Source organism: Vipera ursinii (assembly GCF_947247035.1).
Source record: "Vipera ursinii genome assembly, chromosome: Z".
In the NCBI taxonomy this organism is placed as follows: Eukaryota; Metazoa; Chordata; class Lepidosauria; order Squamata; family Viperidae; genus Vipera; species Vipera ursinii.
In genome coordinates this window covers 311,447-339,108 of record NC_139517.1, presented here as the reverse complement: position 1 = coordinate 339,108, position 27,662 = coordinate 311,447, and the positions used below count along the sequence as shown (strand labels likewise).

General features: G+C 65.5%; 5 protein-coding genes across 9 annotated transcripts; 3 read left to right on the top strand and 2 right to left on the bottom strand.

The window, feature by feature from the left end:
• The first annotated feature begins 629 nt into the window (after positions 1-629).
• PFN1 (profilin 1) lies at positions 630-3,493 on the top strand. The gene is made up of 3 exons (XM_083378640.1): positions 630-934; positions 2,289-2,481; positions 3,047-3,493. The coding sequence occupies exons 1-3, from the start codon at positions 803-805 to the stop codon at positions 3,142-3,144; spliced, it is 423 nt and encodes a 140-aa protein (XP_083234766.1). The 5' UTR covers positions 630-802; the 3' UTR covers positions 3,145-3,493.
• Positions 3,494-4,010: 517 nt separating this feature from the next.
• Positions 4,011-11,382, bottom strand: RNF167 (ring finger protein 167). 5 transcript variants are annotated; one of them, XM_083378459.1, is made up of 10 exons: positions 11,347-11,382; positions 8,735-8,862; positions 8,225-8,305; positions 8,023-8,139; positions 7,797-7,884; positions 7,621-7,711; positions 6,946-7,051; positions 6,571-6,664; positions 5,302-5,382; positions 4,011-5,138 (listed from the first exon to the last, which is right to left on the bottom strand). In XM_083378459.1, exons 2-10 carry the CDS (start codon positions 8,828-8,830, stop codon positions 4,783-4,785), a joined length of 1,110 nt encoding a protein of 369 aa, XP_083234585.1. In that variant the 5' UTR covers positions 8,831-8,862; positions 11,347-11,382; the 3' UTR covers positions 4,011-4,782. The 5 variants fall into 5 exon arrangements, with proteins under 5 accessions (XP_083234585.1, XP_083234584.1, XP_083234582.1 ...); XM_083378458.1 differs by lacking the exon at positions 11,347-11,382 and adding an exon at positions 10,726-11,108; XM_083378456.1 differs by lacking the exon at positions 11,347-11,382 and adding an exon at positions 10,726-10,982 and having other exon boundaries at positions 8,735-10,092.
• Positions 11,383-11,538: 156 nt separating this feature from the next.
• On the top strand, positions 11,539-15,365 carry SLC25A11 (solute carrier family 25 member 11). Its single transcript, XM_083378365.1, has 8 exons — positions 11,539-11,708; positions 11,799-11,951; positions 12,032-12,238; positions 12,322-12,412; positions 12,605-12,695; positions 13,023-13,122; positions 13,381-13,432; positions 14,984-15,365. Exons 1-8 carry the CDS (start codon positions 11,635-11,637, stop codon positions 15,137-15,139), a joined length of 924 nt encoding a protein of 307 aa, XP_083234491.1. The 5' UTR covers positions 11,539-11,634; the 3' UTR covers positions 15,140-15,365.
• A 995-nt stretch (positions 15,366-16,360) lies between these two features.
• CHRNE (cholinergic receptor nicotinic epsilon subunit) lies at positions 16,361-20,561 on the bottom strand. The gene is made up of 12 exons (XM_083378739.1): positions 20,361-20,561; positions 20,148-20,287; positions 20,005-20,049; positions 19,676-19,779; positions 19,445-19,600; positions 19,226-19,329; positions 18,878-19,078; positions 18,615-18,729; positions 18,418-18,532; positions 17,378-17,582; positions 16,789-16,919; positions 16,361-16,708 (listed from the first exon to the last, which is right to left on the bottom strand). The coding sequence occupies exons 1-12, from the start codon at positions 20,425-20,427 to the stop codon at positions 16,562-16,564; spliced, it is 1,530 nt and encodes a 509-aa protein (XP_083234865.1). The 5' UTR covers positions 20,428-20,561; the 3' UTR covers positions 16,361-16,561.
• A 1,341-nt stretch (positions 20,562-21,902) lies between these two features.
• Positions 21,903-27,477, top strand: GP1BA (glycoprotein Ib platelet subunit alpha). The gene is made up of 2 exons (XM_083377899.1): positions 21,903-22,033; positions 23,953-27,477. Exon 2 carries the CDS (start codon positions 23,953-23,955, stop codon positions 25,990-25,992), a length of 2,040 nt encoding a protein of 679 aa, XP_083234025.1. The 5' UTR covers positions 21,903-22,033; the 3' UTR covers positions 25,993-27,477.
• Positions 27,478-27,662: the final 185 nt, after the last annotated feature.

The following is a 27,662-nucleotide window of genomic DNA, read 5'->3' as shown; positions in this document are numbered from 1 at the left end:
GCCAGAGCGCCTTTCTGGCCAGCGACCTCCGTAAAGGATGCTCCTTGCAGCCTCCCAGGCGCTCCCCTCACACGCCCCCCCCCCCGGCGGGAAGCTCTGGCGGTGCCGGCCCGTCCCCCACGACAGAGAAGGTGAAACTTTGCCTGGGCGCCCGCCGCCTTCCCCGCCTTCCGCCTCCGGGCACCTTTCCGCAACGCCGGGCAACCCCCCTCCCGCTTCCGTTCGGGCAACCGGGGTGAGCCAAGATGGGGCGGGCGGGAAAACCAGTTCCGACGTCACCCTGACACGTGCGCGAGGCGAGACACGCGTGGGCCTGCGCGCCCCCCCGCGGCCGCGGGAGAAGCGGACGGCTCGTGCGCCCTCCGCAGGCCCGCGACCGCCCCGGCCCCCTCCCCTTCCGGAGCTGGGGCCTTTCGCCCCTCCGCCGCCAGTCCGCGACGGGGAGGGGGAGCCGGGGGTCCCCCTTTGTACTCGGAGACGCTGGCGCCCCCTCCCCCTCCCCTCCCCCCGTTGCCGCGCTCGCCCGCGCCGAGGAGCGCCAGGAATGAAGGGGAGGAGCGCCTGCGCGGCCCCGCCCCCCGCTTCCTCCTCCTCCTCCTCCTCGTCCTCCTGGTCGGGCGCTCGCCTCCTCCAGTCCTCGGCGCAGTCCGCTCCCGAGCTGCTCCCCGACGCCTCGCTCGGCGCGCCTGGAAAGCCCCGCGGCGACCCCCGCCGGCCCCGCGCCTCCGCCGCCGCCTCCGCCCGGCCCCGCCGCCTCGCCCCGCTCCTCCGGCGCCCCAGCCGTGTGCGCGTCGCTGCGGCCATGAGCGGCTGGAGCTGCTACATCGACAGCCTGATGGCGGACAACACCTGCCAGGACGCGGCCATCGTGGGCTACAAGGACGCGCCCTCCGTCTGGGCCGCCGCCCCGGGCAAGACCTTCGCCGGCATCACGGTGAGCGGCCCGGCGGGCGTCCGCTTCCTCTTCCGCCGCCTCCGCCTTTGTGCCCGGCGCCGCCCGCGCCTCCGCCGGGAAGCCTCGACCCGGAGCCCGGCCCGGCGCGGCGGGGGGCGGCGGGGCCTTCGCGCCGGAGGAAGCGACTCGAGCGGGCGGGGGGCGCGCGGAGGGCGGGAGGCGCCCCCGGAGCCACTTCCCCGCCGCGCCCCTCTCCGCCCCGCCCCCGCGGGCATGTGGCGCCCCTCGCCGCTTCCGCTGCCGCCCGGCGGGCCCGGAGGGCGCTCCCCGGGACGGGGCGAATCGGGCCTCCCCTCCCCCCGGTGCCACGTCCCCAGGCCCGCGGCTCGGCCCTCGAGGGGCGCCTGTGCCCGGCCTCCGCGCGACGGGGCGGCGGAGGAGCCGGGGAGCCCCGCGGCCCTCTCCCCCCGGGCGGCGCCAGCCGCGGAAAGGGCGGCCGGGAGGCTCCCCCACCCGGCCTAGCGGAAGGGCGGCCGGGGGGAGGGGAGGCCGGAAGCGCCGCGGTCTCCGCTTCTCGGGCGACTCTGCAGCTACGAGCCGCGGCGGGGAGGGTGCAGCCCGAGTCCGGCCTCGCCACCGGGCGGAGAGGGGCCTGGCGGGGGTCCCGGGCCGGACAGCTGGACGGCCTGGCTCCCCCAGGGCCGCGGGGGGGGAGCGGGAAGCGGGCCTCCTCTCCGGGAAGTCCCGCCGTGTGGGGGGGGGGTTTCCGCCCCCCTCCGCCCTTCTTTGCTCCATCCGGATGGGGCCCTGCAGGCCCGCCGAGCTCCCCCCGACCCAAAGCCGCGCTCGCTCGGGGCGGGAGGGCCGGTTCCGCGCGGGCCTTTGCCTTGCACTTCCGGGCCGCCCTTCCCGGCCCCGCGGCCGCTGGAGGGGAAGCCCGATCGCCGCCCGCCCGCCAGCTGTCCGCCCTCCGTCCCGGCAGCCCGGAGGGGCGCTTTGTGTCGGGCGCGAGTCTGGGGCAGCGCAAGGCAGGAAGCCGCTGCTTCCGACGGGGGGGTCCTGCTTCCGGGTAGAGGGGGGGCGCGGGGGGCGGCGATCCGTCTGGGACCGGGTCCGCTGGGGGGGCTGCCCCCCCAGGGAGAGTTGGGGGGCTTCCGGGCCTTTGGGGCTCTTTCCTGGAGCCCGAAACGTTACCCGCCCGCCCAGCCTGGGCTGCTTCTGCTTCCCGGCAAGGGGAAGGCCCGGCTGAGGAAGTGGAGCCGCCTTGGGCGGAGGCCAGCCGGGCTGGAGGCTCCGGGGGTCTCCGGTTCCCCTAAGCCCCCCCGGGTTGCAGGGAGCCCGGGGGGGGGGCGGCAGCCTCGGCGACTGAGCCCCGCCTGGTTCCCTCCTGCAGCCCGCGGAAGTGAGCGTGCTGGTGGGGAAGGACCGCAGCAACCTCTTCGTGAACGGGCTGACGCTGGGCGGGCAGAAGTGCTCCGTCATCCGGGACAGCCTGCACATGGACGGGGAGAGCACCATGGACCTGCGGACAAAGAGCACCGGCGGGGCCCCCACCTACAACATCACCGCGGCCATGACCAACAAGAGTGAGTCACGGAGGGGGAGGGGTGCTCGCAGCTGCCCAACTTTCCCTGCTGGGAGGGGCCGCATTCCTTCCCTGCCCGGGCAGCTGGGAGGGGCTCCTGGGCCACTGGGGGGGGGTCAGGGGAGCGGACAGCTGTGGCTTCAACTAGCCCCCTCCCCCACCCCGCCACAGATAAGGCAGTCTTCAGGCCCAGAAGGGCCATAAATCTGGCTGAAGACCAGCCCATGGGGGGGGGAGGTTAGAGGAGCATGGGCCATCCAGACCCAGAATGTTCCCTTCGGGTGGGGGGCATCCCGTCCACTGTAGCCGGCTAGAGCCCCTTGGCCCACCCACCCTTTCAACTGCCCCATTCCAGACCCACAGGTGCCCAACAGCCTGTATCTAGGTCTCTAAATGGAATGACTTTCTAATCTTCCTGTCTGCCCAATTTCTTTAATCCCCGCCATAATCGCTGACCCCCCCATTCCATATTTGGCAGAGGGTTCCCCTTGGGGGGAGGGAAGCTCTTGCCCCCCCCCTTTGCCTGGCTTTGCCACTGACCACTTTTCTCTCTTCCTCCCCCGCAGCAATCGTGCTCGTCATGGGCAAGGAGGGCGTCCACGGCGGCTGCATCAACAAGAAATGTTACGAGATGGCTAACCACTTGCGGCGGTCGCAGTATTGACCTGCCTTCTGGTCCCATCTGTGGTACTACTGATGGAACGGTGTGAGGATGTCCAAGATGGCAGCGACCGCCCGGGGCGCCCGGCCTGGCCGCTGCGGGACCAACCCCGGCACACGATCGCCGCTTATTCCAACTTTTCCTGCTCACGGCCTCTCCTTCCTCCGCTTCTCCTGTTTTTTTCTAATGTCCCCACTCTGCCCAACCCCCCCTTCTGCCCTCAATTTCTTTTTTGCCATTTTTTTCTACCACAAATCCTTATTGCTGCCAAATTTTCTGGTTGTTACAAGGTGTAGCTTTTTTGACGAAGAAAACTATATTGGAACAAGAAAAAATAAAAATTGAATTCTAACACGGAGTTTCTCTGAAAGCAGCGAGCGTGCCCCCCTCTCCGTCCCCTCGGACCTGCCCACCCCCCAAGGCCCAGAGAGCAGGCCCGGTTTCTGTGGGGAAAACAATGGTGAAGCCATTGGGCTGCGACAGAAGCCTGCTTGTTCCCGCAGACAATGGGGCAGCTGCCCTGCAGCCCCTGGCTGCCGAACAGGTCACTCCCTCTCTGTGGTCAGTTCAAAGAAGGGGGGTGCTGAGCAGAGACGGCCCCAGCAAGGAGCCAGAGGTGTTGAGTTCCCTGGCACCAGGAGCTGCTTGGGTGGCGTTCCTGGGGGGGGGGCTTCTCTCTGCTGTTGACCTCGCAGCAGTCCAGCAGCCATTGCTTCTCCCAAATAAGCAGCCCAGCCAGGTGTGTGGCCACAGGCCCCACCTTTCCTCCCATGTTCACTTCTGTCCCCCCCCCCCATGGAGGGCTTTCTCTCCAAGTTCGGAAAGTTTCATCTGGTTCATTATTGCTAAAAAAAAAAGATTCAACACAATGTAAATTGTATTTTTATTGAGTGGAGGGCTGCCTGCTCCTTCCCTTCGCCCTTGCTGTGCCCTCCCCCGCTGTCCTTTGGCAGAATCTGCCCAATCAGCTGAAAGTCGCTAAAAGTAAAAACCCCTCTGGTGTTTAGCAGAAGACCGGGTGGCAGCAGCATGGTGAGGAGACTTGGTGGGGGGGGGTTTGTTTCTCACCCCCTTTTCTGACCAGCTGCTCCCTGGGGGGAAAGGGCTGGGTTGGCACACAACTGGTCCAGCCAAGGAAGCACAGAGGAAGCCAAGCCTGCGCAGTGAAGGTTCAGGACCCCCTACCCGTCCCCCAGGCTGTTAGGAAGCTGCTCCAGGCCCTCCCACTTGGCAGTGCACACAGAAGTGCAGGAGGGGGCCTGGATTGTCTCCCTCCCCCCCCCCCCCCCCGCAAGAACACTGCTTGTGGAAGGGCTGGGGAACAGCCCAAAGAAGGGCGTCTGGCACCCAGGATGCTGCTCCGCCTTGCCAAGCATCCTGCCAGGCTTGGGGGGGGGCTGGGAGGACCTGGCCACTCTGCTGCTTCTCTTGCGCCATGACGACCTCCCATCTTCCACTCCACGCCCAGGGGGGAGCGGGCAAGAACTAGGACCTTGCACCAGCCCTGCAAAGTTACAAGGCCTGCAAGCCGGACCGGGTGCAAAAGGACTCTTCTGCAGCCTTTCCCACCTGCACTGAGAGGAGGGGCTTTGCCAGCCCCCAGGAGGTGGGGCAACAAACCACCAGAGCTGGGGCGGTGGGCTAGACGAGCAGCTGGCTCTGCAAGTGAAGGCTGGGGGGCAGCTCCTCCCCACCCTCCGCCAGGAGCCCCTGGGGGCTGGAGGGGACCAACTGGCCCATGCTGCCAAAGCAGGGGGGCCCCACAGCTGTGCTGGGCGAGGGGCGCAACAAGGGAGTGCGCTCCGAATCGTCATCCTCTTCCTCCTCGTGCCCTAAGTCCGGTGCCCCCCCCTCACTCTGGCCGGGCACAGTTGGGTCGGTGCCCAATTCCCCTTCCGAGTCAGAGTCGTCCGGGGAGCGGATCACCCGCTGCTTGCAAACCGGGCACGTCTTCTTGGTCTGGGTCAGCCACGGGTCCACACACTTGCAGTGATAGGCTGAAGGGGGGGAACAAAGGGGTCCAGGGTCACCCCCTTCCTCCACTGCATCCTTCCCAGCCAGGCCACGGGTCCTCAGCCGATGCCCAGCAACCTCCGGCCAGGCTGGACGCAGAGCCGCCCCCTCGCGCAGACCGACGGCCAGCCCTCAGCCACGGCTCACCGTGGGAGCACGGCAGGACTCGCAGCCGCTCCCCATCTTCGTACTCTTCCAGGCAGATGGCGCAGACGTCATACTCGTCCCCTGGGAGGAGAAGACGGGGTGCGTCAGCCCCCCAGCGCTCGCCCCCCGGTGGCCCGCGACTGGCGCAAGCGGGCCGGCCCCCTCCTTCCCAGGAGAGCGTGGGGGTCCCGGGCAGCTGCTGCCCTAAACGAGGCAGGGCAGGCGAAGCGCCGCGATCCCCGCCCGCCGCCCTTCCACGCACGTGGGCGCGCGGATCCGCGGGCCACGAAAACAGGAAGCCGGGCTGGGCGGCTCGCAGCGCCCGCGAAGGGAAGCGGTCGGAGGGCGCCTCGGCGGAGCTGCCAAAGAGCCGCGCGCCCGGCCTTATAAGGCAAGAGCTGCGCTGCGCTGGGCGGCCGCCGCTTCCTTCCTGCCCGACGCCGCGGCCCCCGCCCGGAAAGGCCCGGCGCCGCCCCCGCTGCTCCCCGGTGGCCCGAGGGGCGGCGGCCGCAGCCCTCCCGCTGCCTCGCCGGCCCGGGCCGAGATCGGGCGGGGCCTCCCGGGCCGGCGGTGCTCGGGAGGCAGGGAGAGCGGGGACGGGAGGGGCGGAGGCGGCCGGCACGGAGCAGCAGCAGCAGCGGAGCCCCCGGCCCTCCTCCCCGGCCAAGGCGGGCGGCGCTCGGGCGGTCTCCGGCCAGGAAGCTCCAGCCGCTGCTGTTGCTGCTGCAAGGCCGGCAGGAAACGCCCGGCGGTGGGGGCTTCCCCCGGCCCGGCTCCACGGAAGGTCTTCCACAGCTGGGGAACGGGCGTTGCCGGTGGCCCGAATTAAGCGAGGCAGAGGACGGAGCTGGGCGCTGGGGGCAAAAAAGGCCCTCCAGGCAGGCTGATGCTTGCTCAAAGCCCACTCACCTCCCCCGCCCCCCCCTCCGCGGCAGCCATACCAAGGATTGCTGGGCCCAAGATAAGAGGCTGGCACACAAAAGTGGTCAGCTTGAGGAGGGGACTATCCCAGCTCCCAGTCCTCCCCTACCCAGGATGGGACAGGCCTCTCTCTGCAGCCCCCTTGAGGCAGAAGCCTGGAACACACCAACCGCTCCCCCAGGCTTGAAAAGGGAAGAAAGTGCAGGGGAGGGGAGGGGAGGGGGGGGCCAGAGAGGAGCCAGGTGGGCTCCACTCTGCCTGGGTAGCCAAATTCCCCTCAGCCCCCCAAGGGGTTATTTTGGGTGCCCAAGGTGAGTGGAGGAAGGCAGGTCCCCGCCCCCCCCTCACCTTTCTTGTACTTGTGCACGGGGATCTTTTTCAGCTGCTCCTTGGACAACCGGTCCTTCCGCATCCTCTTCCGATGTTGGACACACCGAACAATCTGCCGCATAGGAGCAGCTTTCCCAGATTCAGGTCTTATGGGGAGGGGGGTCTGAACACGCGCACACACGCTAACGGGGCTATTCTCCAAACCCGGGGAAAGCAGAGCGGAAGCCAACATCTCTGGGACCGAGGAGCCGACAGGAGCAGCTCAGCGCTTCCTCCCAGCACCGTTCCCCCTGACCCAGGCCAGCTGCACGGGGCGCCCCGAGCTTTACTGAGCCAGAAACTGAGCTCCCCCCCTTGGGCCCCTCTCCCTGCCAGACCCCGGTGATCCCTCACCAGGATGGTGCACATCACGGCAATCACCACGCCCACCACGCCTGTGAAGGGGATGAGGTAGTAGCCCAGCGGGAAGATGTACTCGGGCATCAGGACGACGTGGCCCCTGCAGAGGAAGGGGGGGAGAAGCGTTAGGCCCCCGGGGGACCAGAGATCCCCTCCCCCCCTCCTGGAAAGAGTCCCAAGCAGATCCAGCCTCGGGAAAAACAGTCCCGGCTGCATCAGAGAGGCCTACCCGTGGCCAGGCCCTGCGGTTGGGGGGGGGCTTCCCATAAAGGGTGCAAGGAGGGTGAGGAGGGGAGCCCCTTCCTCAAAGGAATGGAGGCCATGGTGCGTAGAGGCAGAGGATGACGACGCTCGGAGCGGCAGGAACTGAAACGGCTCCTTTCACAAACTACACCACTCAATACCACCACCCCGGCCAGAAGACCCCAGGCTGCAGGAAGCCACACATCCCTTCGCATCTGCACATTTTTCTCAGTTTTACGTTGCAGCCGCGGCGGCTGAGTCCGCCCGAGTGCCGTCTGCCTTTGTCCTTTGCCCATTCTTCTGACGTCGGAACCCCGCGCCGAGCCCTCGCGCTTCCACACGGGCTGGGAGGCCAGTGTCAGGCCGGTGGTGGGGAGGGCGTTCATCCTGGGGGCCCCCTGCCTCCTCCTGTGCCACGGGGCCTACCCTCTCTCGTAGGTGAAGAGGCTTCGCAGGTAGGTGGCTGCTGTTTCGCCGGTGAAGACGGACGGGACCGTGATGCGCCTGCGCAGCTGGTCTGGAGAAGGAAGGGGGACGGTCAGGTGGGAAGGGGCCGGAGGGACCCCCGAAGGCCCCAAGTGAAGCCGCCTGCCTCCACTCACCGTCCTCCCAGACCATGTTGAGCAGATCATCTGAGCCGACGTTATGGACAATGACGGCCAGGAACCCGGCTTGCTGAGCATGGTAGACCTGCCAGGAGACATGGGGGGGGGGGCTGAGACAGCTCCCCCAGCACCTCTTCTCCACAAGCCGACGCCCCCAGGCTCTGCCCACATCTCCCTGGCCTGGGACTCTGGCGAAGGGACCCGCCTTCCCCCGGCTCCTCACCTTGACATCAAAGCTGCAGTTGAAGCGTCGGACGAGGGCGACGAAGACGCTGCTGTTGGACGGAGGCGCCTGGAGGGGCAGGCAGGCATTGGCCGGCCTGGCTTCCACCAGGAGACCCTGCGGGGGAGGCAGGCAGCTCAGAGGGAGGCAGGGAGGGGGGCAGGGAGGGAAGGGGCAGCTCTCTAGCTGCCCAGATACCCACCACGAGTCCCCCCTGGGACAGTGGGTAGCCGAAAACAGCCGGCAGGTCAGAGAAGTCCATGCTGGTGTTATGGTCCGACACCTGAGGAGGGAGGAGAGAGTGAAAGGGGCGGCCAGAGAGGGAGCACGTCCAGCCACCCTTCAGGTGTGCTGGCTGCAGCCGTGGGCCCCTTCCACCCACTCAGCAGCCCCACGGAGTCGTCCTTGGGACGCCCCCTCAACCCCCATTGCTGCAATCTCTTTCTTCTCTGTAGTTTGCAGGGTGCCAGCTGTTCAGGCAGGTGCAGCTTTGGGCGCCAACCAGCCCCTTCGTGGCAGGGGAGTAACCCCCCCCCGGCGGCAAACCGGCCCCAGCCCAGCCACCCGGAGGCCATCTTGCCGGCTGAGCTCTGCAAGGGCCTTGCCATGGTCCAAGCGCCCTCTAGTGGTGAGAGCCAGCATTTCAGAAGGTGGCAGGGAAAGGGGGGGCTCAACCAAGGACCCCGGGCTGTGCTGGGTGGGGGCAGCTCACCGCGTGGATGTAGCCCTTTACGGCTGGCAGCTCCCACAGCAGGCAGACTGGCAGGATGAGGGCCGCAGCGGCTGGCAGGAGGTGCCTGGGTCGCATCCTGAAGCAGGGAGGGGGGGCAGCCGGAGCTCCTAGGAAAAGGTGGCAGTGCCCGTCACGCAAGGAAAGGGGCTGCCTCTTCTCCCCCCAGCTCACTCTCAGGCAGGGAGGTGCCTGACAGACCAGCCAGGTTCTCAGCCCCACCAGGGACTAGCAGCACTGCTTATCCTGCTAGGCAGCTCTCACCCGTGCCCCACCTCCTCGTCCGTATGAACTCACGAAGATCACGCACCCGTCATCCCCAGCACCCTCAGCCCAACCCCGCCGCCTGCTGCCCACGCGCAGAACAGAGGCTGGCATTCAGCTCTGGCATGCCAGGAGCCCAGAGGACCTCCAGAGAACGTGGCGAAGAACTGCTGACGGGCAAAAAAGATCTCCCAGTGCCAGCCCAGTTGAGGGAGGGAGGGAGGGAGGTGGGGAGACTCCGCCACAGATAGGACCACCCGTCAGCTCAGGTAGCCCCCTCCTGGAGCCCCCTGGACCTTTCCTGCCCACTCTGCTGCGCTGCATCAAAAACTCCCTCCCTTGTGCTGATTCCGAAGGCCCCTCCGATTAGCCTACAGGCCCAGGGAAGGGTCAGCCCTGAAGCAGGCCCTGCCTGGCCCCCAGCTGCACCGGCCCTTTGGCAGGCGGTCAAAACACCCCTGTACAAAGGCCGGAGCCTATGCGGTGCCCCCCCGCCCAAGTTGCTCCCTGCTTTTCAGTAGTCTGCGTGTTCCCTCCCCCCCCCTAAGAGTCAGGATCAGCACTGCCCCTTCTAGAATTCAGGGCTGGAACCGCCTCTTCCCGCCTGGCCTCCTCCACTGAGGGGCACCTGGTGGGCCGGGCACTAGAACCCTGGACACCCGACAAGCTCCCTTGGAGCCTGGCAGGGTGGCTGCCAGGGGGTCTACAGGGCAGCCAGGCCAAAGGAGGCCTTCCACTCCTCATGCTAAACCATGTACGGAGTATTAAGCCGCAACTGGCTGGATTCGCACACAGACTCCCCAATTCAAAGGCACTGCAACGTGGCCAAACGTCTCATGGAAGGGAGCGCCAACTGTCACTGAGTTGGGGCAGCCATTCTGGGCACTGGGGACGCCCAGGCCCGTCCCAGGGAGGTTTCCTCCACTGTGCAGTCCAAACCAGACTTCTCTCCGGCCCTTGGGAGGGCTTACAGCAGTCCTCACAACGACTGCCTCACACAATGACCATTTGCAGTTATGACAGCAATGGGGGGAAAAAAGTTTGCATCAAATCCCTCTATTTACGACCGTCATGGTCTGTAAAACAAATGAAAGTTAAAGTCAGATCATAAATGCAGTCGCAGTTTCCCTTAGCAACCGCTTTGCTTAATGACAGAGTTGTTGGTTCCAATTGCGGTTGCTAACGAGGACAGCCTGTATCTCAATCCTTCCCTCCAGAGAGAAGGCCCCGGTGCGCTGAGGCGCAAGGCCCCCCCTTAGGGAGATGTTCCAAAATTCAGATGCGGCATCTGCTGGCAAAGGCCAATCACAGCAGGGGAAAGAACCGGTGGGCATCTGATGCCAGCAGCCCAATCGCCCACCCTCGGCCAGCAGCCGCCCCTCCCTCCCAGGCCTCTGTTCTGGCCCCACGGCCCCACTTCCACAGCCCTCAGGAACAGCGGCAGCTCCTCTAAAGACAGCCCCCCCCCCCCGGTCCCCAGGTTGGGTGCAAGCCCCAGTGGGCAGGGCTCCTTGCTCAGCCCCAAAGGCTGCTCCAGCGGCAAGGAGGCAGGTTGGTGGTGGGCCTGCCCGCAGGGGGCTGCGCTCGACCCGGCCATCCAGGCGCTTCAGGGGGAGTGGCTGGGAATTGCATAATCGCCTCCCCCCCCCCCCCGCCCTTCTGTGGCCTTCCTGAAGAGGCCGGAGGCGGACTGTCCCTTAGCGGCTCACCTGCACCTTCCCCGGACACTCCACTTGCCCAGGTGGTGCCTCCCCTCCCCCTCCGAGATCATCTGGACCACCCTCGCGTCTCAGCAAAGCGCCCGACGCCGGGGGGGGGGGTCCATCGCGGCCTTCTCCTTCTGCTGCGATGGGGGGGGTCTCTTGGGCCAGGGGTCCCCTCTTTGCTTTGGACTGACCCTCCCTCCTCCCATTCCTCCCCTCCAGCCTTGCGTCGAGGCCGGGGGCACCCAGCCTGTCCCCCCCCCTCTGTGGACCCCCGCCCGGGAGACTTCCCGAAGCCCAACGCGGAGCGCGGCGAAAGAAGCGGGCGTCCTGCGGGGTCGGCAAGGGGGGAGGGGGCGCTGCCCTCCCCCACCCTCCTCCTCCTCCTCCAGCAGCCCCGCCCGGGGAGTGGCCGGCGCCGCCTGAGCCGGAAGGGCCGGTGGGGGGGGGCATCGCCCGTTCCTGCCTCTCTCTGCCACCCCCGCCCCCCCCTCGGACCCCCGCTCGCCCGGCTCGCCCCCGGCTGCCCCCCCCTCCGCCTGGCCGCGCCCGGGAAGCCCCCGAGAGCCCCGCCCGGCCCCGCCTCGCCTTCCCGGGGGGGCGCCCGCCGCCCGCCGCTCTGTTTACCAGCCCTGCGCGCTCCGGGAAGAGGCGGCGCTCTCGCGAGAGGCGGGCGGGGGCGGAGACCTCCCGTCCCTCTGCGCCTGCGCAGCGGGAGGGTCGGGGCGCGGGGGACGCCGGGCGTCGTAGTCCCGCTCCGTCCTTCCGCACTCGGCCCCGCCCCCGCCCTCCCCACGTGACTCCGCCGCAGCCCTCGCGGCGCCCCGGACTACGACGCCCACAATCCTCCGCGCCCCTCCGGTGCGCGCGCACCCCGGCCCGAGTCACCTTGATCCCGGCGCCCGCGGAGCCGGCATGGCGGCGTCGGGGCCGGGGAAGCCCAAGACCTCCCCCAAGTCGGTCAAGTTCCTCTTCGGCGGCCTGGCCGGGTGAGCGCCGCGCGCCGGGGGGGGCGGGGCGGCCCCGAATGCAGCCCCCTCCCCGCCCGATGCGACCCCCGCCTCTCCCTCCCCCCGCAGGATGGCGGCCACGGTGTTCGTGCAGCCGCTGGACCTGGTGAAGAACCGGATGCAGCTGAGCGGCGAGGGCGCCAAGACGCGCGAGTACCGGACCAGCCTGCACGCGGTGGGCAGCATCCTCCGCCAGGAGGGGCTGCGCGGCATCTACACCGGGTGGGTAGCGGGCGGGGGGCGGGGCGGGGGGGCCGCGGGCGGGGGCTCTCGGCGGCTCTGACCCCCCCCGCCCCGTGCAGGCTCTCGGCCGGGCTGCTCCGCCAGGCCACCTACACGACCACCCGGCTGGGCATCTACACCGTCCTCTTCGAGCGGCTGACGGGCGCCGACGGGACGCCCCCCGGCTTCCTGCTCAAGGCGCTCATCGGCATGACGGCCGGCGCCACCGGGGCCTTCGTGGGCACCCCCGCCGAGGTGGCCCTCATCCGCATGACCGCCGACGGCAGGTGCGTCCGGGGCCCGGCTGGGGGGGGGCGTGGGGGGCCGGGGGCGTCGGCAGCTGCTCCGTTCTCTCCCTCCTCCCTTGCAGGCTGCCCCCCGAGCAGCGCCGCGGCTACAGCAACGTCTTCAACGCGCTGCTGCGCATCACCCGCGAGGAAGGCGTCCCCACGCTCTGGAGGGTAGGCGCCCCGGGCGGGCCGGGGGCTCGGATCGCCCGTGGGGGAGGGAGTGCCGGTGGCCTCTTGGGGGCCCTCCCTGCCTGCAGCAGCGGCCCCTGCCCACCCCCCTCCCGGACCACTCTTGGCCCCCTGGCCCCCCTCCCTGCGGGGAGCCTAGCCCTGCCGTCTCGCCCCCTTCCTCTTCTGCCCTAGGGATGCGTGCCCACCATGGCCCGGGCAGTGGTTGTCAACGCCGCCCAGCTCGCCTCCTACTCCCAGTCGAAGCAGTTCCTCCTGGACTCGGGTAGGTGGGTGAAGGCTGACAACAGGGAACCTTTCGGGGGTCAGCCCTCTGGAGGGGCGTCCGTGTGCCCAGGCTGCCTCCACCTGGCCGTAAGACTGGAGCCAGGGGTGCACCAAGAGGGGCCGATGGTGTGTGTGTGTGTGTGTGCAGCGGTCCTGCGGTAGCAGCAGCAGCCGCCTTGGGGAAGGCGCTTTGGGGGCTTCATGGTCTCTGCCCTCCCTGCTGCGGCTGAGCAGCCCCCCTCTCAGGCAGAGCTCCTGGGCAGTCAGCGCTGCCTGGGGTGGGCGCAGCAGCAACACCCCCCCGCTGCCTCTGCCTCACCTCCAGGCTACTTTCAAGACAACATCCTGTGCCACTTCTGTGCCAGCATGATTAGCGGGTTGGTGACGACAGCGGCCTCCATGCCCGTGGACATCGCCAAGACCAGGTGGGGCTCCTGGGGCATCTCACCCAGGGGAGTGTGTTATGAGGTGGGGAGGGGGTGACGACCCCCGGGGAAATCTGCTAGGGCAGCGCATGCTGGCAAGGTTGAGAAACTGCGCTAGGTGCCTCTCGGAAATCCTCGGTCGACTTTCCTGACTGCGCCTGGGGCAGGCCTGGCTCTGACTTGGCCACCGGGCACGGGGTCTGCAGCTGGCCCCCTCTCCGGCTGAGCCCGTCCGTTGCCTCTTCTGCCTTTCTGCAGGATCCAGAACATGCGGATGATCGACGGGAAGCCCGAGTATCGGAACGGACTGGTGAGTGCGGTCAGCCCATCCCGGGTGGCGCCTGCGCTGGTTTTTGTCTGGGATAGAAGCAGCTTCAAACCTGTCTGTCACAATGGGGTTCCTCGGGAGTCAGGAAGGCTCTGAGACTCGCATCACGGAGGGGATCAGGAAGGACACACCTTTGGGAGGGGCACGAGGAAATTGCTCCTCCCATCCCCCACAACAGCCAGGTCCTTCTGCCCCAAAAACGGTGCCCGCAGAAGGCCCCCCACCACCATCCTCAGGTGGGTCTCTGCAAGGCACCTTTCGGTGTGCCCCTCTGGCTCAGCTCTGAGATGGGGTCCGAGGGGGTGGAGGTTCCTGGCGCCCATCTGCCGTCGAGAGGGAGCCTCTGGCTGTGGGGGTGCCAGGAGCTGTTGGGCCTCTTTGGACAGGCCGGGGAGAGCTGCCTTCGGCCACTGCTTGCCAGCTGTTTTGGCTTGCTCTGAAGTCAGGCGCTCCGGCCTCTGACGGTGCTTGCGCACCTCTGAAATCCCTCTTCCCCCCCCCCCCCCCCGTGCTCCGTGGGATGCTCACGCTGGAGTCTGGCCAAATTCTGTTACTCCGATCACTTACCTCCATCCCGTCAAGTCCAAAGAAAGCCTGGGATCTTCTACCATAGGAGATCTCCGAGGTCCATTCCAATCCCATTTTTCTATGTTCCAAATCCACCGGAAGAATTTACAATTTGGAAATTCAGTTTCCGTCGAGACAGCCTAAAACTGCTGGGCTGTTCAAGATTATTTTGGAGGTCCTGCCACCAAGCGCGGTCCTCCCAACCCCGTGCATTTGATTTCCCCTTTTTTTGTTTTTTTAAGTATTTCTGTTAAATGCTGTTAGCTTTAGCCTCTTTCTTCTGTAGGACGTTGACTACCTCAACCCTTTGCAAATTTGATAAGCGTTGCCTCCATCTTGTTGTGAATGAAAACATGGTTGACTGACCCTTGGGCCCCCCTTTAATTGCCCTCCCCTTCCGGCTGTTGCCCTGGATGGCCCCTGGGGGGCCTCCCTGGCTGGCTTTGGCCCCGGGGGCCTTGGGGCTGCTCCAGAGCAGGACAGAAGCTGCAGGGACTGAATTTAGGCAACATCCAGATAAGGGGGGGGGGGATGGCCAGTGTAGCCCAGGTGCTCTGGAGCGGGGGGGGGGCTGCCTGGGGGAAGGGTGAGGCCGGCACTTTGTGAGCCTCACCTGTGTGCATTGCTGCTTTGTGGGGGAGGGGTCTGGTGGTGCAAGCCAGCCAAGGCAGGATGGTGGGTGGCTGGACTTTAGCAGGTCTTGGGGAGAAGCAAAGTCCAGGGGGTGGGGCTCCAGGCCAGCTGTGCACGCCTGCTATGGAAGATCCTGGCTGGGTGCTGCGCCCTGTCCTCTTCCCCCGCCCCCCAGGCTCAGCCGGAGGGCTGCCTCTGCCAGAGATCCCCAGGTGCTGCGTGGGGCAGCTGCGTGGTCCCTGTCCGTGTCGGGGAGAGGGTTTCCAAGAAGTTGGCTGCTTCCTTGTTCTGCTCATGCCCTTGGGGGGGCTTCTCTCTTCCCCCCCCTTTCAGGATGTGCTGGCGAAGGTCGTCCGCTACGAAGGCTTCTTCAGCCTCTGGAAGGGCTTCACGCCCTACTATGCCCGCCTCGGCCCCCACACCGTCCTGACCTTCATCTTTCTGGAGCAGATGAACAAGTTCTACGGGAAGTTCTTCCTCGGGACCTGAGGGGCTCAGCTCCCCGGTGCCAGCACACACACACCCGGCCAGGGCAGATGCGAGGCACTCTTCTCCTTCCAGTCCCACAGCACAGACTGGCTCCACCCAGGATGGGGGGGGTGGACGCTATTTATTGAGGAAGGGGGCGCGCATGGGCCCTGGGCCCGCTGCAGGGTGGCTGCGGAGGAACCAGCCGCCTCTGCTTTGTACTGAGTAAACGCAATCATGATCCGAACTGACTGACCCTGTGAGCCCTTCCGTGTGTTTTTGTGGGGCTGGGGGGGGGCAGGAGGCGGAGGGCTTGCCGAGTGTCATTCTGGCCCCAATTAACTCTCAGGGAGGCCTTCAGCCCTTTCCTAGCGGGGGCCCCGAATTGCCAGTGCAGGCAAGGTCCCGCCTGGGGAGATCCCCCGTATCCCCTCTGCACATGGTCAGGGGCCACAAGAGCTGCGGCTGGGAGATGTCCAGCGCTCATCTGAGAAGGCAGCACTGCACACCAGCCTGGCCTCCTTGCTCTGCTCTTACGCCCAAAGATCCATCCTGCAGGGCTGCCTTGTGACGGGGTGCTGCCCCCTCCCGGCTCCCATCCACACATCCCAGACAGGAAGGGCAGGCTGCAGAGCCCCACTGTCATCTGGGGGGGGGGGTTGTCTTCCACCTCATCACAGTTCCCTGCAGCAGCTTGGAAATGCGTGGTGGGCCGGCCCTTGGAGGCTGCCTGGCACTGGAGGCTCTTTCCAGCTTGTTCTCGCAACCTCCCTCTCATCTTCTCTAGGGCCACTGCCTCAGCAACCAGGCAGCCAGGAGGTGGGAGTGGGGGACACGGGCAAAGTTGTTATCAGACTGCAACACAGCAAGTGAGCCTCGGGTTCCACAGCCGCAAAGAGGAAGAGGGATAGGAGCCTGGCGCTTCTGTGCAGAAGTGGAGAGAAGCAAGCCAGGGCGTTTCCTCCGCAGAGGAAGAGGGAGGCAGGAAAGTCCGGCCCCCACCAGATGTGGCCAGGGCTGCAGGCCGAGTGATAAGGTGCGAGGGACCCAGGAGGAAGTGAAGGCTGCCTCTACAAGGTCCCGGCTCTTAGTGGGGGGTCCTCCCGGGGGGGGGTCACCTGCCTGGCTGGTGGGGTGAGGCCGGGACTGTCCTTGGCTGCCCCGTGGTCTGGGTTTCCCTCGGTGGGGGCTGGTGCAGAGAAGCCCAACAGACAGACTCCGGGAGGGGGAGAGATGGGTCGAAGGCTCAAAGCTTTTATTCAGGCGCAGCAGGCGTGTGCAAGCCTCGGGGCCACACGGAGCCTTTCGTGGCTGGGCAGCTTTGCGGGGGTGGGGGCTGCTGGACCCCAGGTGCCACTGGGGCTGAGAATCGGGCAGCCCCACACACTGGGGGTGGGGCCTCCTTTCGCATCCGGCCCAGAGGCCGCAGAGGAGCCCCTGGCCCTAGTGGGCTGGGAAGGGGTCCTCGGGCACCGTGTTGAGGTGGCCTATGAAGAAGATGGCCAGCGTGCCGATGGTGAAGAGCAAGATGGCCAGCCAGAAGCAGAGCTTGTCCATCATCTGCCCGATCCGCACCCAGTTCTCGATCTCCTGCGAGGGAGGGGGCCAAAGGTTAGATGGGCAGGGAGGGAGAGCGTGGGGGGGGGGGTTGACTCACTGCCCCGACTCACCGCCCCCTCGGCGTTCTGATCCCTGGTGCTCTTGCTGATGAAGTTGCAGGCGTCCACACACTCCTTGATCTCCGGGGCCAGGCTGGCGAGGTTCTTGTACAGGACGGTGGTCCTCTGCACGTCCAGTCCGCCTGGGGGGGAGGTGGGCAGAGAGGGGAGTGGGTCAGAAGGAAGGGAGCGCGAACCCTCCGTCTCTCTCGCGTGCACACCTGGCTGCCAGCTGCCCCGGCCTCCCTCCTCTGTTGGGCCACGAGTGCCAGCGTGGCCCTGGGCTCTGCCCACCTGTTGGCAGGTTGCCTTGGGCTGGCACAGGCCAGGGGCGAGGAGCCAAGGCGGCATTCGAGGGCAGCAGCTTCAGGCAAGGTCAAAGGCCTCTGGTCAAGGCCAGGGATGCCTGCCGCCCCCTCCCCCCGCCAAGGGTAGGATTTCAAGCCTTGGCGGGCATCGGGTGTCCCCTCGGGAATGCGGAGACCAGCTGCGAGGGCGGGCGGTCCTTGGCTAGGACAGCGCAGCCCCTCCCCGGCTGTCAGGAAGCGAGGCGTCCCGAGGAGCCGCCCTGGCCCGCCCCCCCGCCGCCCCCGCCGCGCACCGCAATCCGGCGCCCTCTGCAGCCCGTGCCGCCGGCCCTGGTGCTCGAAGAGGAGCTCGCTGCGCGCCTCCCTCAGGATGCGCTCCTCGGCCCTGGCCAGGACGGAGAAGGAGCTGCGCCGGCGCGGGCGGGGGGCGTCCTGGGACTCGTCGTCCGCGGGGCCGATGGTGGAGCCCAGGAAGCGCGGCAGGACCCGGAGGAAGAGCTGCGGGGGGGAGCAGGAGGGGGCGGTCAAGCCCGCCCAGGCCCCCCCTCGCCGCCCTCCCCGCAAGCCGGGCGCCCGCTGCCCCCCCCGGCCGAGCAGCCCGAAGCAGCCCGCCGTCCCGGCGCCTGCCGTGCCGGCGGCTGGTGGCTCCGCAGGCTGCGCGCGGCGACCCGGCGGGGGACCGGAAGGAGAGGCCGGTGCGACCGAAGCGGCCCTCAAAGTTCTTTGTCCGACGTGCTCGTGGACGGAGCGGCTGCGGCTGCGGGACTTGCTGGGCTGGCAGCCGAAGGGTTTTCCGGGCGCGCCAGGATGCCCAAAGAAGCGGCGTCCACGGGCTAACTGGCTGAGGGCGGGGGGGGGGAGGGAGGGGTTGCCTGTCCTGCCGAGGGGGCAAAAACAAGCGGTGGGACTTCCCCCCCCGCCCCCCCCCCCCCCGCGCTGCCTTCCTTCTTCAGCCCCGGATTTCCTGCTGAGCTAGCTCAGAGGTGTCCAACCTTGGCTGGGGGATTGTGGGAGTTGAAGTCTACAAGCCTTAAAGCGGCCAGGGTTGCCCAGCCCTGATCTGCCCTGGAGGCTCCCTTGGCCTTCTGAGATCGGCTGGACTCGGCCTTTCAAGGGGCTCCGGCTTCACTCGGAAGTCTTCACCTCTGCCCCGTGGCCTTCCGAAGGGAGACGGCCTCCAGGCGTCCTAGGGCATCCCTCGGCACTGGTCCGCCAGGGTTAGAGCGGGTGCCCGTATGCACTCAGCCAAACCATCCCGGCCTCGCTTTCTGCCCCCCCCCCCAGCAGCAGGCGGCCCTCCTCCCTGGCCCTGAGCCTTCCTCCTCCTCCTCACGCGTTTCAGTCTGGGGGACAGGAGGTGGGTGCTGGGGCTGCGCAGGGAGAAGTTCAGCACCACCACGCAGTTCATGACGATCAGCGTGGCCACCGTCATCACGAAGAGCAGGTACCTGCGCCCGGAAGGAGAGAGGCAGCAGGTGGGCCGGGCCGTTTCCTGGGCCCGGCCCTCCCCGCAGGCTGCCGGCCACTCACTTGCCAATGAGGGGGACGCTGAGGGATGTGGCGGGCACTTTCTGGCCGATCAGGATGAGGAAGACCGTCTGGGCCAGCAGGACCGAGATGCTGATTGTGCACTTTTGGCCACCGGCTGCCAGGCAGGAATCTCACTGGTGAGGCGGCCCGGGGCCTCCCAGTGCCCCTCCCTCTCTCCCCACCCCCCCCGACCCAGCAGCCCCCAAGCCTTCCGGTCTGTGCGCCCCCAGCCCCCTTGCGGCAGCTGCCCCCCAACCGCTCACCCTGGGCGGGCACGAAGTAGACCAGGACCATCAGGGAGGAGATGAGGACGCAGGGCACAATGATGTTGATGACGTAGAAGAGCGGCTTGCGCTGGATGATGAGGAAGTAGTGCACCTCGGAGAAGCCTGGCGCCTCCAGCCCGGCCAGAGGGGCCAGCATGCGGCGGGCCGGGCGGTGCCGGATGGCCCACTCCCCGTTCTCTGAAACAGAGCCCCCCGGGCGTTCCAGCTGACGGCTCTGCGCTGGGCTGCCCAGGGGCCCCTGAGGCCAGGGGCTCTGAGAGCCACCCCTCATGGGGCCCTCGCCCCTCCCCTCCCAGCTCAGCGTGCAGCCCCCTCCCCAGCTACCTGTGAAGGCAGTGGTGTCAATGAGCACCTCCTCCACCGGCTCGTGGGTGTTGTCATCCCGGCCGTAGAGCAGCTCAATCTCTCGGGCATTGTGGGTTTTGGACCTGAGGGCCAGAAGACCAGCAGGCCGGGGGAAGGCCGCCCCCCTCCTTCAGCAACCCCCCCCCAGCTGCAGCAAGGAGGCCCGGATGACCCCCCCACCCAGAGCCCCTGACCCACCGGAAAACCAGGGAGCAGTTCTGCCAGTCGAAAGGGAAGAAGGTGACCTCTATGGGGCAGAAGCTGCGGAAGATGGCGGGGGGCAGCCAGTACAAATTCCCCTCGGGGAAGATCAGGACGTTGGCGGAATAGGCCACCTCGAATTGGCCGTCAATGCTGGGGGGGGGGAAGGGGATGTTAGGAGGAGGAAGACGCCTCCCTTTGGTAGCCCCCCCCACCTCCTCCACTCACTTGTTCTCCAGGACGATGTCCGGCAGCCACACCAGGTCAGCTGGCACCCGAAGGGCCTTGTCGTATTCCTCACTGCTGAAGTTCAGCCGATAGTCCACCCATTCCTGAGGCCACGAGGGGAGAAAGGCGGAGGTGACCCTCTGGCAGGGCAGGCCCCCCCTTGGAACCCCCCAAGTGGGGTGGACTGAAGTCCAGCCTCAGCTGCTGCTCCAGAGGCCTGGAAGGTGTAATGCCAGGGCTGCCCGGGGGGGGGGAGATGAAGCCCCCCCCAGGGAGCCTCAAGTGGTGGGTGGGCAGTGGCCATGCAAAGTGGGGCAGGGGGTCCTTGCCTGAGTGATCCAGACATTAGTGGTCAGCGTTTCCTCTTTGGCATTCTGGAGGGAGGGAGAAAGGAAGCGTTCACCACTCCTCAATTCTCTTGAAGCCCCCTGGTCCCCCCTTCCCTCCAGGGGTGGGGAAAGGCCCCCCCTACCAGGGAGATGAGGTTGGTGAGGGTCAGCTTCAAGTAGACCGGCAGCACTTCGCCCACCCTCTGTGCCGGCCAGCAGTTCTTGTCATAGTTGGCAAAAAGGCGGTTGAACAGCTCGACCTCCTTGTTGCCCTCTGGGGAGCCTGTGGGGGGGGGACAGGATGAGCCCCGAGAGAGGCCCCCCCGCCCCAGGGCCAAGCGATGCCCTCTCCTTACCGAGGGCCGCCCGGCTGAGCAGAAGCCCCAGCCAGAAGCCCCAGGCCAGGCTGCCCACCACCTCCATGGCCAGTCCGAGGGAGGCTTTGCGGAGGGGCAGAGTTATTTTGAGACTGCTCCTAGCTGGGGGGAGGGGGCGGCACCGGATATCCTCCCCCCACAAGCATCAGAGGCATTCGCTTCCCAGGCTCTGGAGCACCTGTTGGCACATGCTTGGCATCCGTGGCAGAGCAGCTGGGGACGAAGGGCAATGCTCGGCTCTCCCTACCCCAGGGGTCTGGCCTGGGGGTCCTCTGCTGGGAGTGCCCCACAAGCAGGCTCCCTGCCCCAGGCCGGCCTGAAGGGGGTCAGTGGGCCACAGCCCCACAGGAGATGGCTGCGTGTGACACACACACGCCCCGGGCGCCCCTGCCCTCCCCCCCGATGGCGAGCACAAGGCCGCCCTGGGACCGTTTGACAGGGAGAGCGAAGTGAGGCAGCTGCAATTCTTAACTGCAGAAAAATCCGAGAGGAGACTGGACGATCCACCCATCCAATAAAATCTGTCCCAAGCACCAGGGCAATGCACGAGGACTAGAGACTTGGAGGTGCAAGCTCTCCTTCCTCTCCTCCAGCAGCTCACTTCCAAAATCCAGACATCAGTTAGGACAGTCGAGGGAGCTGCAGCTGGTCGAAAGCTTTGCCACCCAATGATCCATGGCAAGGGTGGGGGAGGGGCTGTGGCCAGTGGAAACACACCTGTCCCAGGGCAGAAAACCTGCTTGGCGTTACACTCATTTCTTCTCTGCATTCCCACAATGCACGGCAACACTTAAAACATCAAACAGAATAACAGGGCTGGAAGGGGCCTTGGAGGTCTTCTAGTCCACCCCCCTGATCAAGCAGGAGATCCTATACCATTTCAGACAAAGGGCTGTCCAGCCTCTTCCTTAAAAACCTCCAGGGTTGTGGTCCAAGGGGCAGGACTGGGAAGTGGGGAGGGGGTCCTCGAGCCGCAGTGGGGCTTGGCTTTGTGACCGCCTACGCATACAGCTGAAGCCAGCGGTGTCCAGGGGGCTGGGATGGAGCTAGGAGACAGTGTTCACCTCTTCCGGAGACGGGGAGCTATTTCCTCCCCCACCCCCACTCACCAGCCCCACTGAGGCCATCAGGGGCTCAGCCTGACCCAGAGGGATCCCTGCCTTTGCCCTGCAGACTCTGCTTCGGGGGTGCCCCAGAGTCTTCCCCACCAGGCATTCCTACCCTGTGCTGGGGGGGGCTTTGAGCCTGGTTCTGAGCTGGGGGGGCAGAGTTCAAGGGAAGGAAGGCCTGCAGCTGGGCAGGCAGATAAGGCCCCATCCTTCCCCCACAGCAGCCGGCCTTATCTGGCTGCCGTGGGGAGGGCAGGACGTGGCATCCGCACAACCGGTGGGACTAAGCAGGGGGAGGCTGCAGGGGGACCAGCCTCCCTGCCCAAAGCCTCTGCCAGCCCGGCTGCCCCACCCAGGAGCCCTCGCTCAAGGCGCCCGGACGGGGGAGGCTCCTAGGTGGGCACCGCCAGCATCACAGCACAGCCGAACTGCCGCCTGGAGCCTCAGCGCCCGTAGGTCAGCCCCTCGTGCCCAGGTCGGATTGGGTGCGAAGGGAAGAGGGAAAGGAGGAGGGCATCAGGCGGAGAACACCCACCCTGCAAGGTAGGCTGCCTAGAACAATGGCAGGCAGGGACGCTGGAGGGAGGTCGAACCAGACACCCAGGGAAAGGGTCCCGGCGCCCCAGGCCGGAAAGCTTTGGCCTGGCTGGGGGACCTTTGCCGCTTCCAGGTTCTGGTGCTGAGCTTGCCCCTGGGCGGGAAGGGTCTTTTTTTCCGCTGGGGGGGGCAGGAGGGTGGGGGCTCCTTTCTCTCCTCCACCCGGCCGAGATCCCCCAGCGGTGAAATGGCAAGGCCAAAGGGCAGGTTGGGGCTCCGGCCACCCCCACTTAAGGGCAGGGAGGCTCCCGAGGGGGCAGCCTCGGCTTCCCAGCCTTCCTGCCCCCCCCCCCCCCCGGGCACAGGAGCCCTTGCATGCTGGCCTCGGCAAGGCTTTTCTTAAATAAATAGTTTAGAATTCCACTTTGCTGACTGGGAAAGATAAAATCGGGGTTGTTTTGCCAGTGATGCATTTACTTAAAGCTATTCCTCTGAAACATTAAACCACACCTAACTTGTTCAACCAGGTTGCTAATCTATTAAGTTTTTTGTGTTTTTTATGGCGAGGACAAAGCCCCCTTGCTGGATTTTCTTAGGATTCCAGCTACTTCATGCGGCTCAGATGCCCAGCCCTCCGGTTTCATTTTGCAACAGCGCTCTCTTGAGCTCCAGGTGGCTGGCCACACACAGCCAGCTCCACCCTGTCGGATGCCAGGCTCTGGGTTCAAACTCTCCCAGAAACCATAGCTTTGCAGCAGCTCAGGAGCTTTGCACATCCTGGTGCTCAGCACTTGCGGGAAGGGATGTCACACAATTGATCAGAATGTTTCTCAGTCTTGGCAGCTTGAAGATGTCTGGATTTCAACTCCCAGAATTCCTCGGGCAGCACAGCACAAATGCAATGTCTTTAACACGAGATAGGTATTGAATGCAGGTGTCCAAAATTATGGGCCTAATTGGGATTATTTAGCAACTGTTTTGATATCTCAGCCCCGTTTTTAGCTATCGTTTTGCTGCGTTTCCTGGGTTAAAAGTGTGGACTCTGCAAAGTGACAGTGTGGTCAGATAATCCACAGCTGGACTCAGATTGGCCTGGTACCAAAATAGAATCTGTTTTAGTTACATCCAAATCACCCTGCAACTTTTATTAAGATTAATGGTTACGATGAAGGTAGATTCTGGAGAAAGTCCATCCCTGTGGTCATTAGAGGACTTGCATAATCCATCAACTGGGGTCGAGATGTTCAGCGTGGACAGTAGCCTGGACAGTAGCAAGGAGGCTGGGGTCCCCCTCAGAGGGTCAGCCTCCGTGAGGGACAAGGAAGGGGGGCTGCCCCAAAGGGCAGGAAATCTGCTTTTCTGCTGCTTGCCACACAAAGTCTCGACTGAGAATGATAGAGAACTGGGGGCTTCCTGGACAGCCTCCCCCCCCTCCCACTGCCTGTAAGAGCAACTTTAAGGCCAGCCCCCTCCCCCCCCCCCCGTCCTTTTCAAAAAGGCTCAGAAGGAAGCACCAGCGCTCAGCAACTTCCTGGGAGCTGCCCCCCTTTCCTGAAAGGCCTGCAAAGCAGGGTCCCCAACTTTTCTCCCACTAGGGACCAAGTTTCGTGGAAGGGGATGGTTTCGTGCACAACCTAGATCCCACACAGGCACAGATGAAGCTTTGCTAACGGACCACTGACTGGTCCTGGTTGGCAGCCCAGGGGTCGGGGGCCTCTGCTGTAAAGGTGGGGCCTGGCCTTGGGGGAGGGGTCATTCTCCCCTTCTCCTGGTGGGCCCTTCTCAGATGGCCCCCTTTTCCACGCTGAGCTCAGAGGGATGCAGGCGAAACCTCCGTGTGAATCACCGCAGCAGCGTCAGAACCATTCCCAACTGTCCTCCCAGAAGCCACGGCTCGAACGCTTCTCCTGGCCTCCTTCCCACAGATGCGGCAGGGCCCGCTGGCCCCCCTCCTCTTGGCTGCCTTGGTTGCTGCGCTGGCAGCCGCGCCTCCCCCCGAGCGGTGCACCTCCGAGATGAGCAAGATCAAGGACCTGCTGGAGGTGAGTTGTGTGGACGTGGGGTTGACCAGCGTCCCCTCCGGGCTGCCCAACGACACCGGCATCCTGCTCCTGGACCAGAACCGGCTGGCCCGGGTTGCCCTGGCCTCCTTCCAGCACCTGCCGCAGCTGAGCAAGCTGGACCTGTCCAACAACAGCCTGGGAGTCCTGGAGACCGGCGCCAGCTTGCCCAAACTCCAAGAGTTGCTCCTGTCTGATAATGGCCTGGACAGCCTGCCGGCTTTCCCGGGGCTGCCCGCCCTGACGGTTCTGGACCTGGGACACAACCGGCTCTCCTGGCTGCCTGAGGGGGGCTTCCGTGGCCTGGACCAGCTGGAACGGCTGCACCTACAGGGCAACCAGCTGCAGACCCTGCCCGGCGGAGCCTTCGAAGGCCTGGCGAAGCTGCAGGAACTGGACCTGTCGGACAACCGTCTGGAGGCGCTGCCCCCAGAGCTGCTGGGCGAGCTGTCCAACCTGGAGATGCTATATCTGGAGAGGAACCGGCTGCAACGCCTGCCGGACGGCTTCTTCTCAAAGGAGGTCGCGTATATCTACATCTACCTGGTGGGGAACCCCTGGCTGTGCGACTGCCGGCTGCTGTACCTGCACGGGTGGATCACGGACAACGCAGACATTGTGTACACTCGCATGAACGTGGTGCAGAACGGCGTGGAAAAGGAGGTCACAGAGAACAAGTTCTGGGAAGTCCTTTGCCAGGCGCCCCCCGAGTGGAAGGACATTCCCGTGGTGAATTTCACAGCTGCCGGCTGTTATGGCAGAGATGACAACCCCCAGGAGAAAGAAGACAAAGGAGGCCCTGCAGATGACAGCCCGGCTTCCTCTCCGGCCCCCTCCCCTTTGACCTCCACAGCCGCTGTGCCCCCGGCTTCACCGTCCCTTGCAGCCTCCTCGCACAGCTCAAGCACAGCCATCGGCCCAACTGGTGCCGCCCTCACAACCACAAGCACTTCAGCGGTTAGACCCACAACTGCACACTCCCCTACAATCACTAGTTCTGCTCCCCTCATCACTTTTAATGGTCTCACCACAACCGCAGCCAGGGTCCCTTTCGGCCCCTCCCCCACTGGCGCCACTGTGGGGAGGTCGCCTGCAATGTCCGATGTCCCCACGACGCCAGGCCCCTCAACTGCCCACGTCTCAACCCCCCCAGCCCAGCCCCACCGTGCCCCCACCACGACCATAGCCTCTTCCACCCCTTTTGCTCACAGCCCCACTGCTTTGATGCTCACCACCCCTCTTCCCCCAAGCGCACCTCCTCTGCTGACAGCCACGGCCGGGCACCCTCCGAGCACCGCAGCCCTGGTCCCCTCCGCCCCCGCCCCCACCCCCGCCAGAAGCTCACCGGGGATTTCTGCTCCTGTTTTCCCCGACTTTTCTCCCCCACCTCCCCCCAAGCCCTCTGCCCACTGTCTCTGCCCTGCCCTGCCCGTCAGGGTTCTTGGTGTGGCTGCACGCAAGGGATACCCCGCAGATTGGCTGGCTGGCTACTGCTGCCTCCTGCGCCTGGCGCTCTACCTGGCCTGCCTGGCGTTGGTGGCCGTGCCAACCCTGGCTGTGCTCTGCCGGCTGGGCTGGCTCTATCTGGGCTGGTACCGCCTGGCTCTGCGAGGGGCTCCGGGGTCCCGTCTGGCCGGGTCCCGGCAGTGGCAGAAGGCCTCCCCCGAAGAATGGCGGCCAAAGTTTGCCGAAGCCCCATATCCCGCAACCGGGCCCCGGATCTATCGGGTCTGCAAGAAGTTCCAGGTGGCCCCTTCCCGTCACGTCACCTGGCTGCTGGTCAGCCTGCCTGGCTCTGCCGGAAAATGGGCGCAGATGCAGGCCAGGCTGTCCTCCTACAGCTTGGATGGAGGAAAGGCCACTCTGGGGGCTGTGAGGGTGAAATACGCCACGGCCTCTTTGTAAGGGCTAAGCAGGCCAGCTCAGAAGGCCCCAACGTCCGCTTGAAGGAGGGAGCTTGCTTGAAGCACGGGGGGAACCACAGCCCTCCACCTGCAGGTCTTCGGCTCCCCCTTGGCCAGGCTGCTTGCAATCCGTGAGATCCGAGTCCAACCAGGGCAGATGGGGCAGGGTTGGCACCCAGCTCCCCTTCCCAACAGCTGAGCCCAGTCAGCCTCCCAAATGATGGTCCTGGCAGTTCTTGAGCCCACAAATCTTCCAACTGGGCCGTTCCCATGCCTCCCCCATTGTTATTCTATTCTGTGCCATCTTGGTCTGGACAACAGCAGCGAAGAGGTTGTTGTCTGCATGCACACAAAGGGGAGGTGAGGGAGCTCTGCCAGTCTCTCCTTAGGAGCCCTTCGGTCGCTGCAGCAGGACAGGGGCTGCTGAGATATTGGCAAGGGTCCGTTCTTCCGGCCTCTTCTTGAAGGCCTGGCTGGAGTGTGCACGGGGGTGGGTGGTGGTCCCTGCCCAAGTCTATGATTTGGGAAGGACCCTCTACCCCAGCTGATGGCTCAGATGCATGCAAAACCTTCACTGCCCCACAAGCCAAAACCAGGGACCTGGTAAGGTGGGGCTGACCTACATCCCAGAGAAAAACAGTAGACCCTGGTTTGCGTGGGGAGTGGCGGCAAGGTTGCCACGTCTACTTCCACAAGGCAGGCCAGGGCCCACACGGACTGCCAGCATTGGCTTCTCACAATGCCCCCTGGGGAAGCTGCCCTGCCACGGCTGTCCACGTGGGACCCCTGCCCACGTGGCCCCACAGGCCCCCTTCCCTTTGCCTGCCTGATAGGGGGATAAGGCAATGGTTTCCCCAATCTTTGCTCCAGCAGCGGGTGCACTCACCCACCAAGGAGGCCCACAGCCTCCCTTCCCCATGCCACCCGACCCCTCCTGCCTCCTCACACCGAAAGGCCTGGGCAGAAGGTCCAAAGGGTCTCGGTGCAGGAGACCCAGAAGACACGTGTGCATCCTCCTCAACCCGTTTCAGGACCCGGCTGCCACCAGAGGGCGCTAGTCATCCACACAGCTGAGAAGCCAGCCAAGTCACTCCAAGGTGGGAAACCGACAGGCCTTTGGGACTCCTATTTTGGGGGGGGGGGTCCTTGCATGGGGGGCATGGAAGCCTTCCAAAGGTGGTCAGTGATGCCTCCAGCCCCCCCCCCAAGCCTGTGGCCGAGTGCCAGACAGGCAGCCAGTGCTTCCCCAAAGCCAGGGGTAGGCAGCCTTGGCTCTTTTGACTCATGGGCTTCCCTTCCCAGAATTCCTGAGCCAATTTTGGGAGTCACCAAAGAGCCAAGCGGGGGGAGGGGAGTAGGAAGCCACCCTGGGCACAGGGGCACACTTGCCCACGAAGGGCAGGGACTGTTGCTGAGGGCCGCTGAAGGGCGCAGCCAGGCAGGGGGCTTCTCTCTCTGCAGGGCTGGGCTGGGGGATGAGGCAGTGGGCAGCGGGGGGGGGGGGCTCTTTCTCAGCGTCCACATCGGAATAAAACCAGCTGGCCTTGCAAGAACTGCCCGTCTCCACCTGGTTTCCTCTGTCCGGCGTCTTGTGTGTAAGAGCAGCTGCTTCCCTTCCAGCTGCTTCAGTTAAGGCTGCAGGTTCTTCTCCAGCTTTTCGCGGAAGGGAAA

Bases quoted from the DNA above. Each gene is read 5' to 3' on its own strand.
- PFN1 (XM_083378640.1), top strand. From the start codon at position 803: ATGAGCGGCTGGAGCTGCTACATCGACAGCCTGATGGCGGACAACACC. The intron at 935-2,288 runs GTGAGCGGCCCG...TCCCTCCTGCAG, and splicing joins AGACCTTCGCCGGCATCACG to CCCGCGGAAGTGAGCGTGCT. The intron at 2,482-3,046 runs GTGAGTCACGGA...CCTCCCCCGCAG, and splicing joins CGCGGCCATGACCAACAAGA to CAATCGTGCTCGTCATGGGC.
- RNF167 (XM_083378459.1), bottom strand. From the start codon at position 8,830: ATGCGACCCAGGCACCTCCTGCCAGCCGCTGCGGCCCTCATCCTGCCA. The intron at 8,306-8,734 runs GTGAGCTGCCCC...CTCCCTCCTCAG, and splicing joins TAAAGGGCTACATCCACGCG to GTGTCGGACCATAACACCAG. The intron at 5,139-5,301 runs GTGAGCCGTGGC...CCCCCCCTTCAG, and splicing joins AGTCCTGCCGTGCTCCCACG to CCTATCACTGCAAGTGTGTG.
- SLC25A11 (XM_083378365.1), top strand. From the start codon at position 11,635: ATGGCGGCGTCGGGGCCGGGGAAGCCCAAGACCTCCCCCAAGTCGGTC. The intron at 12,239-12,321 runs GTGCGTCCGGGG...CCTCCCTTGCAG, and splicing joins CGCATGACCGCCGACGGCAG to GCTGCCCCCCGAGCAGCGCC. The intron at 13,123-13,380 runs GTGGGGCTCCTG...GCCTTTCTGCAG, and splicing joins GTGGACATCGCCAAGACCAG to GATCCAGAACATGCGGATGA.
- CHRNE (XM_083378739.1), bottom strand. From the start codon at position 20,427: ATGGAGGTGGTGGGCAGCCTGGCCTGGGGCTTCTGGCTGGGGCTTCTG. The intron at 18,533-18,614 runs GTGAGTGGCCGG...TTCCGGGCGCAG, and splicing joins AGCGTCCCCCTCATTGGCAA to GTACCTGCTCTTCGTGATGA. The intron at 16,709-16,788 runs GTGAGTCGGGGC...CCTCCCTCGCAG, and splicing joins ATCAGAACGCCGAGGGGGCG to GAGATCGAGAACTGGGTGCG.
- GP1BA (XM_083377899.1), top strand. From the start codon at position 23,953: ATGCGGCAGGGCCCGCTGGCCCCCCTCCTCTTGGCTGCCTTGGTTGCT.